The sequence below is a fragment of the Artibeus jamaicensis genome, unplaced genomic scaffold (genome assembly GCF_021234435.1).
Source record: "Artibeus jamaicensis isolate MK-2021 breed Jamaican fruit bat unplaced genomic scaffold, CSHL_Jam_final contig_548, whole genome shotgun sequence".
NCBI classification, from domain to species: domain Eukaryota; kingdom Metazoa; phylum Chordata; class Mammalia; order Chiroptera; family Phyllostomidae; genus Artibeus; species Artibeus jamaicensis.
This window is the reverse complement of record NW_026521883.1, coordinates 20,527,870-20,546,174: the sequence shown is the minus strand read 5'-3', so window position 1 is coordinate 20,546,174 and position 18,305 is coordinate 20,527,870. Positions and strand designations below refer to the sequence as shown.

The following is an 18,305-nucleotide window of genomic DNA, read 5'->3' as shown; positions in this document are numbered from 1 at the left end:
TATTACTCTCTCTGAGAATGTAAAATATAGCTTTTCATTTTATTTTCCCCTTCTGCCATCTAAATTCTTCACTACTTTGGAACCTGACCACCTACCTTGCTTTCTCCCACCCCTCTTAACCCCAAACACTCGGTTACTACTCACTTTCTGACTTTGTACTAGTCACTCCCTCTGATTATTGATATAAATCAGAAAACTTCCAAAAGGAAACCAGATTTGCCCCAATTTTTATGTGTTAGATGTCATGTAGTTGATAAAGAAGAGAGGGCGGGCAGTATTCCACTAATTCTGAATCAGATTTTCATGACTTGTATTATTTTAAATCTTGATTCATTAGTTCTTTCCATAGCTCATTAAAGACAGAGGTAGACATGTGGTAGACATTTCAGAGACGTTCATGGAAATGATGAATAAATATGCTACATATAAAATTAAACTATGAAATAGCTACACTTCCTGTTTTTGCCAAGAGTCTTGTTGAAACTAAACTTTTCCAAATTCAGATTGTGACATGCCACTTAAATGTTTGAGAGTTACCTGCTATTCTAAATTATCTGGGCTGTTTCGAACATTTGGCTGAATCAGGAGAAGCAAGTGTCTGGTTTCTGAGGTCATCACTGCTATGTCCTCCTGTGTATATCTCATTTTCCTTTCTCTCCTTACTTTTTCTCTTCTCCTTTTCCCCTTACTGATTCCTCATTTCTTTTTCATTTAAATCATTCTCTTGTACTTTTCTATTCCTGCTGAAATTAAGTAGTTTTCCATAGATTTGTGAAAAAGCATTTTCAGGTAGAAAAGAATTGAATAGTTAAGGACACTGTGGGACACCAAATGATAGCTTCCCAAGAGGTCCACATTTCAATCCCTGGAACCTGTATGTATGTTACCTTACATGGTAAAAGGTACTTTGTAGGTGTGATTAAGTTAAGGATTTTATGATGCAGATTATATCCTGTATTATCCAAGTGGGCATGAGATAATCAGAAGGGTCCTTAGAAAATGAGACAAGAGTTCAGTGAGGAGAAGGCAACATAGCAGTAGAAGCAGAGATCAGAGTGATGTGGCCATAAGCCAAGCATTGCTCAGAAGCTGAAGTAGACAGGAACTTACTCTCCCCTCGAGCCTCCAGAAGGAACTAGTGTTGTTAGCACCTGATTTTATCCCCCAACAGCAGGAAACTAATACAGATTATAGCTCATAGCGTATGTATCTTCTCCTCTGGTAGGTTACAAGTCTCATGAAGGCAGGAACTGTGGCTTCCTTCATCTCAATCACAGGACCTAATTTGATGCCCTAATATATTGGATGCTCAAAAATGTATTCCTCAATGCAGTGAAATTAATAATAATTGCAAATGACTTTGCTGAGTGATTTGATTATAGATGTTTCAGAAAACTAGAAAGTTAGGTAGCACTTTTGGAATTGAAGTTCTTTTTTTCCCCTAAAAATTGTTTTTAGGGTATATATGGGCTAAAAGTAGATACACGAATGTATAGTCTATTGTTTAGGTTAAATTTTTATAATTCCTAATTTTTGCTTCAATTTGATACAGGTAGACGCTTCCTTATCTTTTCTGGATGGTTTTGTGGCTGAAGAACTCAGTCAGGGGGCAGCACCTTACAAACCTCACCACCAACGGCAGGAGGAAAAGCTTTCTCAGGAGAAAGGTAATTTTGTATAAGTTTATAAGCTAGATTAAAGGGACATCTGGTTTTATGCATGTAAGTAAGTAATTGAAGATATTTACTGTTATTTTCCCTCCTTAACTCTGTTTGTGACTTGTTTACCATGCTTAGGCACCATGGCAGAGGGCTGACAGATATTAGTGTGCACATGTCTGTGACAAAGTTTCAGAAGAAACTCAGGTTGCTGGGGACTAGTGATTTTTTATTTTCATTATAAACAATCTTGTGTATCTTCAGTGTGTTAGAACACTTCCTTCAACAAAGTATCTGATCGGTGAAGTTCGGGACAGCTAAGAAAAGAAAGAATAAAACTATATTTAAGTAATGTAGGCTGTCAGGGAAAGGTTTCTGTCATGATTTTAAAAAAGAAAATTACTGCGATATTTGGATGGTGGATGGGAAGTATGCCTGTGAATAATAGGAGACTGTTCAGTGTTATCGGTATAGGAGTTCAGAGTGTTAATACTGAACAATTTATTGCTGAAAGGTCTTTTTTGCTTCTAGTCATCATTTAATGCTTTTGTTGAGTACTGAGTAGTTTCCAGGCTCTGTGCTAGGCATATGAGTACAACTAAATGGCTGATCCTAAAAGGAGACCAGAAGGTATAAACACTAATAATAGGGTTGATGTTATCTTTTTTAGGAGTATTTGCTCTTTTAAAATTACTGACGTATTATTTATCACAGCGATACCAAATGGCCTAGAAAATTCAATTTTCTTTCAAAGGGTAATCAGTTTCCTTCTCATTAACTCCTCATATACAGGGGTGGGCAAGGTTTTACAGTTGTGCATAGCAAAACACAGTTTATCCTTGTATTACTATTTATTAATTATTGTATTATTTTTCCATATGAACAACTATAAACCTCTTTTCCCCACTCTGTATTGATAAATTATGTGAGGGGGAAAAATTAAGTTTTGAAGTTAAAATTGCCCAATCTGTGACTCCAGTGCATATAGAGGCCTTATGATATCCAGAGTGGAAATCTGGAGTTCCAGAGTGGGAGACGTGGTCCAGTTCCTGTATTCCTTATTTTCAGTGTGTCTGGGACCATCAGTTGTTACTACTGCTCCTCAAGGGTGGGGTAAGGAAGGGGAGGTAGGACAAGGAGCCTAATTCCCGGCACTGCCTGTCTCCTTTCTTAAAATAAGTTCATTGGCTGAGTAAATATAATAGATAGTCCTGGAATTCCCCAGCTAATGTATTCCTTTGCCAAGTACTCTTTTTCCCATAGAACCATCATTATAAATGGGGTTAAGCTCTCAAATTAGGCTCTTCCCAAATCTATTTTTCAAAAGTTCTCTAAAGTAAAAATTTTAAATTTCTTGAGCTTAGACTTTCTGTTACATCATGGAAAAAGAAATCAGTTATGAGACAGGACATAACAAGTGCTTAACAGATACTAAAGGAATAAGCGATACAATTATATATCTTACAGTTGGACTGGCTATAAGACAGAAAATACAGAGTATGGGAAAAATAGGTATTTTTGACCTAAAAAGTTGTTAATTCTAGAATCCTTCAAGTATCAATCATTTCTGATACTGATCTTACTTGATATTTTTATAAGTCATTTGCAGAGAATAGTAGTTAAATGTCACTTTTATGAATGATACTTAGCTGTCTTGGGTAGAAAAATGCCAGGTTTATAATAAACTTCAGGTAACTATTGTAAGACACTAAGAATTGGCAAAAAAAAAAAACCCAAAACAGATGGGATGGTAGGGAACAAACTTTTATTACCAGTTTCCACCCAAGAAAAGCATTTAGGAATCATTGTGGATTATTCTATTAAGACAATATTCAGATATGTTGTATTTGAATATGTTGTAGCCCCAATGTTAAATAAAACCAGAAATAGCAAGGGGAAATAGCAGTATAATCTCCTGTGTACAGAATTCTGGCTTTTAGAAAACCAGATTAAGTTAAAATTACTAGTCTCTCAAAAACAAATTAGCAGCTGGGCATAACCAGAGAAGTAGAGCCAAATAATTGAACATAAAGAAACTGCACTGTAATGGCATAATCAATAAAATATATTTTTAAAAAGGATTAAAAAACACGAGGAGAGGCTTAGGAACCTCCAGGACATCTTTAAACATTCCAATATCCAAATCATAGGGGTGCCAGAAGAAGAAGAGGAAGAGGAAGAAATTGAAAACTTATTTGAAAAAATAATGAAGGAGAACTTTTCCAGTCTGGCAAAGGAAATAGACTTCCAGGAAGTCCAGGAAGCTCAGAGAGTCCCAAACAAGTTGGACCCAAGGAAGCACACACCAAGGCACATCATAATTACATTACCCAAAATGAAAGATAAGGAGAGAATCTGAAAAGCAGCAGGAGAAAAGGAGACAGTTACCTACAAAGGAGTTCTTGTAAGATCATCAGTTGTTTTCTCAAAAGAAACCTTGCAGGCAAGAAGGGGCTGGAAAGAAGCATTCGGTCATGAAAGGCAAGGACTTACCTCCAAGATTACTCTATCCAGCAAAGCTGTCATTTAGAATGGAAGGGCAGATAAAGTGCTTCCCATATAAGGTCAGTTAAAGGAGTTCATCATTACCAAGCTCTTATTATGTGAAATGTTAAAGGGACTTATCTAAGAAAAAGGAGATAAAAAATATGAACAGTAAAATGACAGCAAACTCGCAGTTATTAACAGTGGAACTTAAAAAAAAAACAAAAACAAACTAAGCAAACAGAACAGGAACAGAACCACAGAAATGGAGAGCCCATGGAAGGCAGGGAATGGGAGGGGGAGGGAAGGGAAAAAGGTACAGGGAATAAGTAGCATAAATGGTAGGTAGAAAATAGACAGGGGTAGGTTAAGAATAATATAGGAAATGTAGAAGGTAAAGAACTTACATGTGAGACCCATGGACATGAACTAAAGTGTGGGAATGAGGATGGGAGGGAGTGTGCAGGGCGGAGGAGAATAAAGTGGGAAAAATGGGACAACTGTAATAGCATAATCAATAAAATATATTGAAAAAAGAAACGGCAGTATAAGGTAACATGAAAGAGTGTTGAGATTGTAACTGGAGTTTTGGGGGGTGATTGCTTTGTAGTGTGTACAGATGTCAAATTATAACGTTGTACACCTGAAACTTATATATTAAAAAACTCGAAAAGGAGTGTAAGTACAATCAAGCCTCTGAAGTCATGAAGTATACAAACAGATTAAATATTGAATTTCTTACTTTGCCTGGGATAGTTTGTATTTTATCTTTCACCTCGGTTACTTTCTATAACTTGTGATTCCCAAGGACTCTCGCTGCCTTCAGTTCATGCTTCCTCTTCTGCGTGAATTGCCCTTTATTTCTAGTGAACACCTAAAAATCTTCGGCCCTTCTCATCATTCACTTCTGTAAGGATCTTGGGAATTTTTCACTAAAGAATAAAAATAATGTGGTTTGAACTTCATTCTCAACCTTGAAGCAAGTCTCACCTCTAATTTTGAATTCTTTTTCTTCTTTGCTTAAAATACCATGCTTACTTACTCTTTGGCTTAAACTCTGTCTTGTGCACAGGAAACATTTCTGAACTATTCACTTTTACTGGAAGTGTTAATGCAGAGGCTGGATGACCTGCTGTCGCAGAGGCTATTAAAAAGAGGCCAATGTAGGAGAGAAGGTTAAACTAGGTCGTTGAAATGCTTAAAATGAAAGGACATTTTAGGTGAAAAGGACCTTAGAAAGATTTGGACAGGTGGTTTCCAAATATGATTGTGAGTCATAATCACAAAGGAAGTTTTAAAATAACGATACAGGGTTTTGAGCCCCATTCCTACAACTTCTGTAATCTAAGTCTCTGAAAGCTTGGCTGTATGTACAAAAAGGTCTATGGGTAATCTGTGAAATCAGCTTGGTTATGGCTATCAGACCAGCATTTGGAGACTGCTGACTACTCCAAACTCTTCTAAGAAATTAGGTCTAATTCATTCACCTAGTTAACACCTGGCCTACATCAAGAACTCAGTTCTCCTGATTACTAATCAGACCATTACTTTTTTTCTATTACACATTGATTCCTCTTCTGTGTCATTCATTTCACTAACACACAAACTTTTATTTAATGCTCTTTGGATTAGGTGCTGTTTCTTTGGAGGAGGCAGTATAATTGAGTAGTTGAGAGTGAAGTTCAGGAACCAGAGTGTCTGATTTCTTTTCTGTCTGTATCATTTCCTATCCTTGTAATCTTGGGTAAGTTTGTGGCAAACTCTTTACCACAGTTTCTTCACTTGTAAAATGATAATAATTACTAGAAGTTCACATTTATATATTCTAAGGTACTTTTTATGATTTAAGAAGGTCCTTTATATTATAATCCAGACAGATCAAAAAGATATATATGCCAGTTAGGTTTAGGTTTATTTAGCTAAACATATTAGAAAACAAATAAACACAGTGGGACCTTATGCAAAGCAGAAGGTTATTATTACTCTTTTCCGTTAAAGATATTCGTAAGTATACAGCCTAGGATTGATGTGGCTTCCTAAATATAGAAGAGGAAGGGAGAGAAGGAAGATTTCTTTTTCCTTTCAGGAAGATTCCTTTCAGAGGTTGCTCACAAAATGTGTGTGTAATTTCATTGGTCAGAGCTCAAGTCAGATGACAAAGAAGTCTGGAAATGTCATCTTTTTCCTGGGTGGCCTTGTACCTAGCTAAGAATCAAGGGTTCTGTTACTTAGAAAAAAGAGAGTGGATATTGGATTCTATTCTTCCACAATAGCTATATAAGTTTTCATGACTCTGATCGACTTCATTTGGGTATACAGCTCCAAGGAATCTGAACCTGAGTAAACCTTGTTCTTCGTCAGTAAGGGGGATTGCACCTTGAGGGTTATGTCTGTCCATATGGTACAGGACTGTGCCATTTTGTTAAGCAAAAATGAGGTCATCTCTTCATTCGCAGCTTCTTAAGCATTTTTGCATGAGAGCAGCAACTTTTCAATAGATCTGGTTTATTAGTTGTTTTTCCTAATTGAATTCTGTTTTAACTTCTAAGGAAGGTAAAATAAAAATGAAGGGCTGTCTTTGATCAACTAATGGTATGGAGTAGAATTAAATAAATCATAGCTGCTTTGTTACTATTAATATAAATATCTGGTTAGATTGTCTCCCAAGTCCTTTCCAGTTTAAAAATTGTCACTGGATTCTCCAATTATTTCAGTAATGAACGGTAACTTTGATAATTTTTGCTTTCTAAAAACTAATTTTTGCTTTATTTTAAATATGAGCCTGTGTTACTGTTTTTTTTCATTTTTGATTAAATCATCCATTTATTTATTTAGTTATTCGTTCAACAAATATTTACAGGTTTCTAAAGCATTTGTGTTATTGTTTTAAAATTCTAGTTCTCAATTTTGAACCATATGGACTCTCCTTTTCTTCATCTGGCTTTACTGGACGACAGTCTCCTGCTGGCATTTCTCTGGGTTCAGATATATCTGGAAATAGTGCTGAGACAGGTCTGAAAGAGTAAGTTCCTTTTCATTCAAATTGAGAACATGGGGGCATTTAAATGTTTTGAAATGTGGAAGAGTTCCTGAAAGCTGAATTTTGTATGGGCTGTTGTTTTAGTTGTTTTTATTTATTACTATCAAAGTGTTGATGCTCTACAGTATATCCTTACACTGTAGGAGAGCTTACTTATTTCCAAGACAGCATAGAATGTATGCAGGCTTTATACATAGTAATGATGTGTGTGTTATTATTACATATTATATGTATATGTATATGCATAAATATATGTGTGTGTATGTGTGTGTGTATGTGTGTGTGTGCGTATTTTAAAGAAGTTTATCAAAATTTACATACCCAGGTGAGTTTTGAGCATATAATTCTATATTTCTCATAATCTACTTTCTGTAAAGATTGACAGGTGTAGAGATGAACATAAAATAAGGTGGTTGACTTCACTTAAGAAGTTGTGTACTTTACTCAAAATGCTTTTAGAGCTTCCTTCCAACCACCTTGAAAGTGGGTGATACATATGTCTAAATGTCTTACATGCAGCCAGACCTTCACCCTTTTAAAGTAGATTTTCATTTTGGAAATATGAATAAATAACTTTAAGAAGAAACATGGTTAAATTAATAAAATGAGATAATTATGCAAAGTCCCTCATATAGTCGAGTACATGGTGATTGGTAAGTGGTAGCTGCTATTAATAGCCATTCCCCCCCCCCAAAAAAAAGTCATTGTCCTCATTATCATCATTATCCAAAAACTGAATTTTTCAGATAAAATTTCTGGTTAATCTGGATGACTTTGGTTGTTATCTTTTTATGATATAAAGTAAAGAAAATGGCTTTCTTATTTGTGTAGGAGTTTCTTCTAAAAAGAGTTCAGGTGTTTTGAGTAATGGCAGCATTGTTGGAATAAATGTGATAAAATCTCAAAGGTGACAGCTTTAAAAGATGACGTTTGAATTTTGAGTTTTCATATTTTCATTAAGAAATCAGTTACCTTATTTTATGTTCATCTTGGTATTTGTTTGTCTTCCAGGGAGAGGGTTATAAGAAGTATTTCTCAGAAGAAAGACACACAGATTATGAGGAATATAGGATAATATGTTGCATGAAGTAGCATAAGTTCAAATTTTCTTTCTTAGCCTTTTTCCCCCAGCTTTGTGGATACCCAGACATTTAATTTTGGTGTTCCAAGCATGGGAAATAGATCTGGTTTGTAGGCATGTGGAGGTGAACGCTGTTAAGTGCCTCAGATAGGGAACTGAGGGGCAATGGAAGGAGAGATAGGATCCTCCAGACCCAAGGGGGAAACCCAGTTCTTTTTACCTGTACAGCAGTCGACAGCATCTGCTTTTTAGTATTGAACTAGGAATGGGAAACTTGACAGGGTCTTGTGCATTTTATACACATGTACTTGCTACCCTCAGAGAAATGACATTTGGCAAAGCAGTTAAGGAGTTACACATATGCTGTATTTCCATAAAATGGAATACAGGGGGTGAATTTAAAATGCTTTTCCAAAGAGGACCACAGCGCACACATTATTTTAGATTAGGAACCTGTGTGCTAATTGGCAAGGTCAATCAGCTTTCGAGAGGAGATGGTCACTCTTCTGTAGTCTCTGCCAAGCTGATAACAAGGTAGTAGTCAGCCCCATTTAGAATTACTCACCTTAAGCCTTACTATAGACACAGCACCCTACCTCATATGGGAATTTCTAGAGCTGAGTTAAAATATATCCCTAATCTTTTGAAGGTTGATTGGCCAGAATTTACTTCTGTTTGAATGGTCTAATTCACAATAATGCAAAGGTATACCATATAAAACCACAAATTATGTTTTTATTATTGTCAAAATCTATACAAAGATGAGTCATGTTTTAAAATTCTTTTACAATATGTTTCATATCATATTTTATATATGAAGGCCTTATGCTGCTCTCTCATCCATTTTCCTGTTTTTTAGACTGTCTATATAATGCATGACAGAGGCAATTCATGTTGATAATAGACATGTTATGCAGATGAACTTAGCCAGAAAAACCTTTGAAATAGCTCAAGGCTACTTTCAGGTTTATTTTCCTTCCCCTTTCCCATTTTGCTTATTGTTGTGGGTTGGGTTTCCTGAGAAGCACACAGTATGCTGGAATTTAGCATGTAGAATAGTAAGGAGTTCCCTTGGGCTAATACCTATGACAGGAAGGGGAAAGAGACAGGTTTGGGTAGAGGAAGAAGTTAAGATGCAGTGTAGTGCCAATGGCACCTTTTACTGACTGCATGGGGGGTTCTGAAGCTAGAATGGCCTTCAGAGTTGGACGGAGTTGGGCCAGAATGGGTGAACAAGGCTCTGTTCTTCTATTCTTCGCTCACTTCATGTAGGCTGCCCCTGGAAGGGGCATTATCTTCGGTGAGGTGGCCCTCTGCCTCTCAGACAGCCCCTGGGGGTGCTGCACTGCCAGCAGTGGGGACTGGAAAGTCCTTCACTGAAATCATGGAAATCTGGATGGAGCATCCAGGTGTCCAACACACCTGCTTTTTGTTATTGTTAAACTAATATTTGAATCATTTATTAGTAAAACTTAGGGACTTGCTTTTTAAAAAAAAGTCACTAAAGGATATGTGTTGGTAAATGGGGTTATAGAAACACTATTCTACTGTGGACATTCATGAATCTGTGTGAACTGCTGCTGTTGAGCACCCTAGCGATGTTGGGTGGCACTGGTGGCTCCCATGACCACTTTTGGATCTGCTCACACAGGGGCAATCTGTTTTCTTCTAAGGGGTTGATAGATAGGTTTTTTTAAAAAACACCTTTTTAGAAAACTCTTTGGTACCTGAAAGAAAAGAAGAAATGAAGATATTTGTAAAGGACCATTTAGCAAAATTTGTTGAGGAGCAATGGACTTATTCTTTGTAGGTCATTTTTTATTAATGTTCAGATTTTCTTTCATCCAATTAGTACTTAATAGCATTAGTTCTTTACTCAGTATGAAGTATATCTACCTAATTTTGTTTCTGGCATAATACAGAAAATCAAATGGGTCATGAATCTAACAAAGTAGAAGGGAATAATAATCAATACAGACACTTCTGAGTCTTTCTTTTAGATTCATTTCATGATCTGCCTATCTTGTAGGACAAATTTTTAAAATGCTATTTTGGACCATGACAGGGCTACTTAACTGAGCCAACTGTCGAGGACACATAGTTCTTACATAAACACAGTGGAGGCAATCTTTGGCTGTTTCAGCCAGCACTTAGTGGTTATGTTAGACACTCCAAATTCCTAGCTGTGACTTTTGGGTGAGTCCAAATTCTAATCACTACTTTAAGTCGTCTTTACGTGGGGTATAAAACCCTCCTAATCCTTCATGCTTTTTCCAAAAATCTTAACTTTTTTCTTTTATAGATTATACCTCATTTCATTTTTATAAAAGTACATTATAATAGTTGAAATATAGCTAATGTTCATATTAAGAAAACCTTTTACATTAAAGGTAAGTTTACACAATGGAGTAGATATGAATGTTTTTTTGTTGTTTGTTTTTGCTTTCAACTGGATTTTATTTATTGAATTTATGTAGGATTAATTCTTTCATTGAATGATTATAGCTAAGAAACATAAGAGTCATTTCTCATCAGCATGAGAGTCTTTAACTCATCAGAATTAAAAATATTTTTGAAAAGTCAGTGGGGTAAAGGAACTGATTTACAGTAGTTCTATTTTTGAATAACTTATTTAAGCAATTAAATGAAAATTAAATGATCTGAAATTTAAACTAATTCTAGAGTTCTGTTGCCTTAAATTCTTTGGCATAAGGGGAGGGGGAGGTTTTCTGTAACTAAATTAAAACCTAGAGATCTAGGTTTTACTTCCGGCATGTGGAATACAATATAAAAGCTGTTTCTTAAAGGCCATGGCAATGATGTGTTTTTATAAATGCACCAAGAAAGTCATTACTTAGCAATTACTGAATTTGACTTAATTTCATTATCAATCTCCTTAGGACAAATAGCTTGAAGCTGGAAGGTATAAAGAAATTGTGGGGGAAAGAAGGCTATCTTCCCAAGAAGGAAAGCAAGACTAGTGATGAAACTGAAGTTCTGCCTGTTCCTCAAGAGAGTATAACAATGGAGAACGTAGATCAAACTATAACAAAAAAGGACCAGTCTCAAGTCCTTACCCAATCCAAAGAGGAGAAAGAAAAGCAGCTGCTGGCATCATCATTATTTGTTGGGCTAGGATCAGAAAGTACAGTCAACTTGGTAAGTAGCCAGTTATATTCCTCTGAGAATCTGTTTCCTGTTTCATATGTAAAAACCTGGCTCTATAAAAACTGTTGGCCATCATCTATGTACATGGTGGGAAATGGCTTTCCCAGCTCCAGACCCACCAATGACATGCCTTTATATTCCTGAGAGAAAATCTAACTGGCTTAGCTTGAGACAAGTGGTCTTTCTAGTCTGTCTAGTCAGCTAGGGCAAGGTCAGGGCCCCCAAAAAGTTACAGATATAACCAGGGGTATTCTCAGTGGAGTGGGTGGAAGGCAGTTGTGGGGGGCGTGGGGGAGGGCACCTGATGGAAATACTGTCAGTAATAATAGTTCCACAATACTGATTTGCTTGTGGAAAAAGTATTTCTCAAAATGGTGTTTTTAATAGTGAAAAATAGGAATCAATTTAGGTGACTAGCAGGGGAATGGGTACATAAATTATATTAGCTCAGAATATTACTCAGCCATTAAAAAGGGAAAAATACTGCATTGTAAAATAGAAAATGCTTATGATAAAAACAGAAGATAAAATTTTATTTACATCTTATCTATAACTGTTAAGAAGATAAAAGTGTTTCGAGACTGACAGAAAGTATACAAAAATAAAAACTTTTCAGGCATTATGATTATGATTTTCAAAAGTTTTTATGTTAATATGTTATTCTCATAGTAAAAGAATGAAAAATTGTAGTGAAGGACAGTCACTATTTTTGAACATCTGAGAATTCCATGTGATTTTCCATTTGGTAGCCTGATAAACCTACCTAGTGCAAAACTGTGACTAGAGATACATTTTCTTCAGTTTAACTTCAGAGCTAGGGCCTAGCTCTTTCATCTTCTTTCTTGGTGGAATTTTCTCTCCATCCCTGTCAACACTAGGCCAGACCGTAGGCTGTACTCTGCCTGTGTCTCTCTTTTTCCAGATCCCATTTCTTTCAGACTTGATACTCATCCCCTCCTAAGAAAAAACAAATTCAGCTTAAAAGTATTATTACTAAGCAATGTATCGTAACGCCATCTCACTCAGCATTTGCAGTTCAACAGCAGATCTTGGGCCTTTGAGTTGTTCCTGCAAGCTGTGGGGAGGGGACCAGTGAACGCTCGGACACGGATGGGGCAAGTTCTCAGAGTGCACCCCAGTCAGATCGCATTGAGGTCACAGTGGTCCCAGGCTTATGTAGGGCCCTGGTTTGTGAACCTCCTTGCTGGTATTGAAGGATTCCTCCCTACTCCACAAGTGCACAGAGTGAGAGACCGTCTCAGCAAAACATTCAGGCCACGAAACTAAGTATCACACTTTTTTGTGGTGGGCTTGAAATCAGAAATGTATGTAATTAGGATGTTTTTCTATGTCTAAATTAAATTATTTAAATTATGCTAAATTCTTTTGGGGTTACACCTTATATGTTTCCCCTCAGCAGTCACTAGAATAGTTTTTTTAAAAGGAGGTTATTTCCCTGTTTTATGGAACCCTGAGTCTGTGAGGAACTTTGCTGTTACTCAGATGGCATGCAGAAAGTGGGGAAAGCAAATGAACACAGAATTAGCATGTATCCTCCAGTTCCTCAACCCCAACATTTAGTCTGTCTCTGGGCTGAAGCAGACAGCGTTTCAGCTCTTACTGGATATGCTCCATCTGTACCGTGACTCCTTTAAAAATTTAATGAAAATATTGGGGTGACATTGATTAATAAAATCAAATAGGTTTCAAGTGTACAATTCTATAATATGTCATCTGTATATTAATTATACTGTACCTTCACCACCCAAAATCAGGTCTCCTTCTGTCACCATTTTTCCTCCTTTACCTTTTTCTACTCCACCTGTCTTTTCCTCTTGTAGTCACCACACTGTTGCCTGTGTCTTTATTTATTTATTTATTTTGTTTAATCTCTTCACCATTTTTACCCAGTCCTCCAACCCCCACCCCTCTGACAGCTGTCAGTCTGTTCTGTGTGTCTAGGAGTCTGTTTCTATTTTGTTAGTTTATTTTGTTCATTAGGTTCCACATATAAGTAAAATTGTATGGTACTTGTCTTTCTCTGACCGGCTTATTTCACTTAGCACAATACTCTCCAGGTCCATCCATGCTACCGCAAAAGGTAAGCTTTCCTTCCTTTTCTATGGCTGAGTAGTATTCCATCATGTAACTGTACCACTGCTTTTTTACCTACTCATCTGCTGATGGGCGCTTGGGTTGCTTCCAAATTTTGGCTATTGTAAATAATGCTGCAGTGAACATAGGGATGCATATATTCTTTTAAATTAGTGTTTTGGGTTTCTTCAGGTATATTCCCAGATGTGGGATCACTGGGTCAGAGGCTGTTTCATTTTTCAATTTTTTGAGGAATCTCCATACTGTTTTTTATAGTGGCTGCAGCAATCTGCATTCCCACACCCTGGTCAACACTTGTTTATTGATTTATTTATGGTAGCCATTCTGATAGGTGTGAGGTAATATCTTTAATTTTCTGGAATTTTAATATTAAATTTTAATATTAAAATAATTATTTAATAATTTTATTTACTGATAATTTTAATATCAGTATTAAAATACTGATATCTTTAATTATCAGTAATTTTAATTACCGTGGTTTTAATTTTTGTTCCTCTGGATGGCTGCTTTTGTGTACCATTCCTATTCCCTTACAATTTTTCTAATGTTACAATTCTCAGTTACATTGATCAAGGGCTATGTTGATGTATTTCACTTTAACTGGTTTGTTTTTTTTAGGTATGTGGTCCACTCTTAGTTAATATTTATTACACAGTTCACTCCAAGGGTCAAGGGTTTTCTTTCCCCCACCTTTGCCTTTTTTTCCCACCTTCATTGCTGAAAGACATTTTCTCACCCTGGCTGGTGTAGCTCGGTAGATTGAGCACCGGCCTGCAAACCAAAAGGTTGCTGGTTCATTCCCAGTGAGGGCACACGCTTGGGTCTCAGGCCAGGTCCCCATTGGGGGCGTGGCATGCAAGAGGCAACCAATCAGTATTTCTCTTTCACATTGATGTTTCTCTCCCTTTTTCCCTCCTTCCACCTCTCTCTGAAAATAAATAAATAAAATCTTTAAAAATTTTTTTAAAAATGAAAGACATTTTCTCTGGGTAATGAATTCTAGATCGACTGTTTCTTTTATTTAAGTAATTTAATGAAGCTGTCACTGCACTGTCTTCTGTCTTGGGTAGCTTCTGATTAACAGCATATTAGTGCAGAAGAAAATATTAAACTTAGACAAAGTAGTAGAAACTATCCAAAATAAAACACAGAAACAGAAAGAAAAGATAAAACAAACAAACCGGGAGCATCTGTGACCTGAGGAATAATACTGAGTAGTCCCCTATGTATTAGTCTCCCCTTACCCATGGGGGATGTGTTTGAAGACCACCAGCAGATGCCTGAAACTGGGGACAGTACCAAACCTTATGTATACTGTGTTTTTTCCTATACATACATACATACATATGATAAAGCTTAATTTATAAATTAGGCGCAGGTAAGAAATTTAACAACAATAAGTAACAACAAGCGAGAACCATTATAACAATATACTATAATAAAAATTGTTTGACTGTGTTCTCTGTCAGAATATCCCGCTGTGCTGTATTCATCCTTCCTGTGGTGATGTGAGATGAAAAAGTGCCAGACCATCCCTTGCTTGCAGTAGATGTCTTGGTATCACTCGTTTCAGGGGGTCCCTTGGCTGAAGTAGTCGTATAGGCTCAGTGCTTTCTGGTGCACCATGCTGCCATCATTTAAAACATGTTTCTATGTCTTCCAGCCTCAAATTTAATACCTTTTCTCTTAAATAAGTACTTATCACTGACTATAGCCGTAACTTTTGCAGTTTGTGTTGCTGCAGCAAAACTAGCACAAATTTCTTTTTCCTTCCTCGGATAGAAGATTTGTTCTTAGCTACCTCAGCATATGATTTTTTTATTCCTTACTAAGTTGAGAACTTTTACCTTTTCACTTAAAGGAAGCACTTCACTGCCTCTCTTTGGCATATTTAAATTGCCAGCATCACTACTCTTGTGTTTTGGGGCTATTATTGAGTAAAATACGGGTTACCTGAGTACAAGCTCTGCACTGTAGAGTCAGGTGATCTGATAACCCAGACGGCTACTAAGTGACTGACAGCTGGTTGTCGTATCACCAATGATATACTGGAAAAAGGGATGATTCACCTCCTGGGATGTTCGGAATGGGACAGTGAGGGATTTTTTTATGCTACTCCGAATGGTGTGTAGTTTAAAACTTATGAGTTGTTTATTTCTGGAATTTTTCATTTAATATTTTTGGACTGTGGTTGACTGGGTAGCTGAAACTACAGGTAACTGAAACCATGGAAAACGGGGCGGGGGGAGTACTGTGTGTCTAATTGAAGTCCCAGGGCTACTGGTGTGGAGGTCCTTCCCCCACCCACCCTCACTTGCTTTTGTGTTGAAACAATGCTCTTGTTTGATGACTTCTAACTAGAAAGGTAGGAGACAAACTTATCTGCTGAGAGTTGGAAGAGATGTTGGGACTTGAGAGAATGAGAGGTGTGAAAAGGGGGCTAGAGTTCTGGTTCACCAGAATTATGTGAAGGATGGCCACATCGTGTTACAGTCCCCGGAGGATGGCAGCATGGACTCGGACTCAGAGTAGTGCCAATCTGCTCTACCGATTTTAGAGAGAACTTTGAGAGGCAAGGGGACACTTATTTCTTCTTACATAGATTTACAGGAGGATTAGCTCAAGGATGGAAAACTTACTGTTCCTATCTCTTGAGTTTGTAGCAAACATCACTGGTCAGTTACAGAGCTTCTTTCCTCTGTGTTCCAGTCAGCCTTTCTTGAGGTCAAATCAATTTGTCTTCCCTGCTTATTTACTCACAGGCCATGATATCATGATTATTGTAGATTACTGAGTCAGAGTTTGAGCCATCCCTGTATTTGAGGATACCCTACCTTCTATATGACAACTCTAGGAACTCAAAAAATAGCTAGGTTTCTCACTGTTTTTAGTTTGTGCAGTTCTGTACTATAGTATTCTGATATTAACAAGTTTTTAGAATTTTTCACAATTGACTTTTTTCTTAAGAGAGAGAGGAAAGGGGGCAGGGGAGAGAGACAGAGAGAGAAAGAGAAACATTAATTTGTTGTTCCACTTATGTATTCATTGGTTGATTCACGTATGTGTCCTGACTGGGGATTGAACCCACAACTTTGGCATAATGGGAAGATGCTCTAACCAACTGATTTCCTAGCCAGGGCCACAGTTCACTTTTTTAATGTTATTTCTTTTCCTGATTTTATGTGTTTTTAAAGAGAAATAAGATTTAGCTAATAGTTCAAAGTTACACATAGCTGTCAGAATTTCAGGACTTCAATTATTCATCTCTGATTCTTTGTGAATCTGTGCTTTATAGTTAGAACTTTAGCAAGTTAGTAAATTGATCATTTGAAATTATAGAAAGACATTTAAAACTCATGACTAGAAGAATTGTTTCTTTTTCTATTATTATTATGTTTTATTTTCCAGCTAGGAAAAGCAGATACCATCTCTCACAAGTTCAGAAGGAAATCAAAAGTTAAGGAAACCAAAAGTGGAGAAACAAGCAGTGTTCATAATATGACCTGTTCTTCCTTTAGCTCTTCATCAAATGTGACTTATGAAGAAGATTATTATTTGGATGATTTGCAGGATAGAGAAGACAAAGAACTAAAGAAATTTACCCTTAGTTCAGAACTTTTGGATTCTGAATCATTGTTGGTTGAGAAACTCTCAAACTGCAGGCTGTCTACACCTTCTTTGTTTGCTGATAACAACATGGAAGTTTTTCACCCCCCTCAATCCACTGCAGCCTCAGTTGCCAGTGAAACCTCCTTAGCTTCTTTGTTGGAAGAAACTACTGAACACATGCATTCAGATCTTATGGAGGTCTGTAATAATGAGACCATATCAGTGTCTTCTTACAAAATTTGGAAAGATGATTGTGTATTGATGGTGTGGTTAGTTTCCAATAAGAGTGGTTCGGAATTGAAAAGTACTAACTTAGAAATTGCTCCTGCAGAAAATTTCAAGGTAAGACCATGAATGGTTCATTATTTCTTCCTTAATGTACAGTGCTTACTTAGTGTTTCTGCTGTTGGCTCTTTTGATGGTTTATACATTTCTTTACAAAAAAAAGTAAAAGATGTGCCAGGTTTTTTATTATTTTGAGTAGAGATGAATTATTCAAAGGGGACAAGGAAACATAATAAAGATTGTGCTGGGGAAGGCTATAAATACAGGCTGGGGAAAAAGTAGTTTACAGTTGTGAGTACACAAAACACAGAGTTTATTCTTGCTTTATTAGGTATTAATTATTGTAGTATTTTCCATACGAAAACTGTAAACCTACTTTTGCCCCACCCTGAACAAAGTGAGTTTCAATAGAACATAGTAGCTAGGAATATAGACATTTGACTCAGAGCGCTTGGCTTTGAGTCTTGCTTCTGCTGCTTATTAGCTGTGTTACATGGATCAAGTTATACACCTGCTTTGTGCCTCAGTTTCCTCACATTTAAAGTGAAGATATTAATAGTGTGTGCCTTTTCATTATGCTAAGTGCTCAGACATCACTTGCTTCTGCCTTAGCTCTAAGAGATTGCCATTGTGATTTCTGGAAATATGCCAGTTGCATCCTTGGTGGGGTTATCATGAGATTTGACCAGTAAGTACATCAGTATTCCACAAAACTGACTCAGTTTCTATTACAAGCTCAAATATGTTAAATGTAATATTATCTGGGCCTGACCAGGGCAGAAGTTCCAGACTCTAGATGTGCATTAGAATCACCTGTGAAACTTAAAATGACAAAATCCAATTCAGTTGCCTGAGCTCTACCACC

General features: G+C 36.7%; 1 protein-coding gene across 1 annotated transcript in view; it reads left to right on the top strand.

The window, feature by feature from the left end:
• The window catches only part of AP4E1 (adaptor related protein complex 4 subunit epsilon 1), a 64,207-nt gene that overhangs the window by 39,409 nt on the left and 6,493 nt on the right, over positions 1–18,305 (top strand). The window contains exons 15-18 of the mRNA XM_037156504.2: positions 1,553–1,667; positions 7,041–7,164; positions 11,164–11,422; positions 16,955–17,497. Of these exons, the coding sequence (XP_037012399.2) occupies positions 1,553–1,667; positions 7,041–7,164; positions 11,164–11,422; positions 16,955–17,497 (1,041 nt within the window). The remainder of the gene's footprint in view (positions 1–1,552; positions 1,668–7,040; positions 7,165–11,163; positions 11,423–16,954; positions 17,498–18,305) is intronic.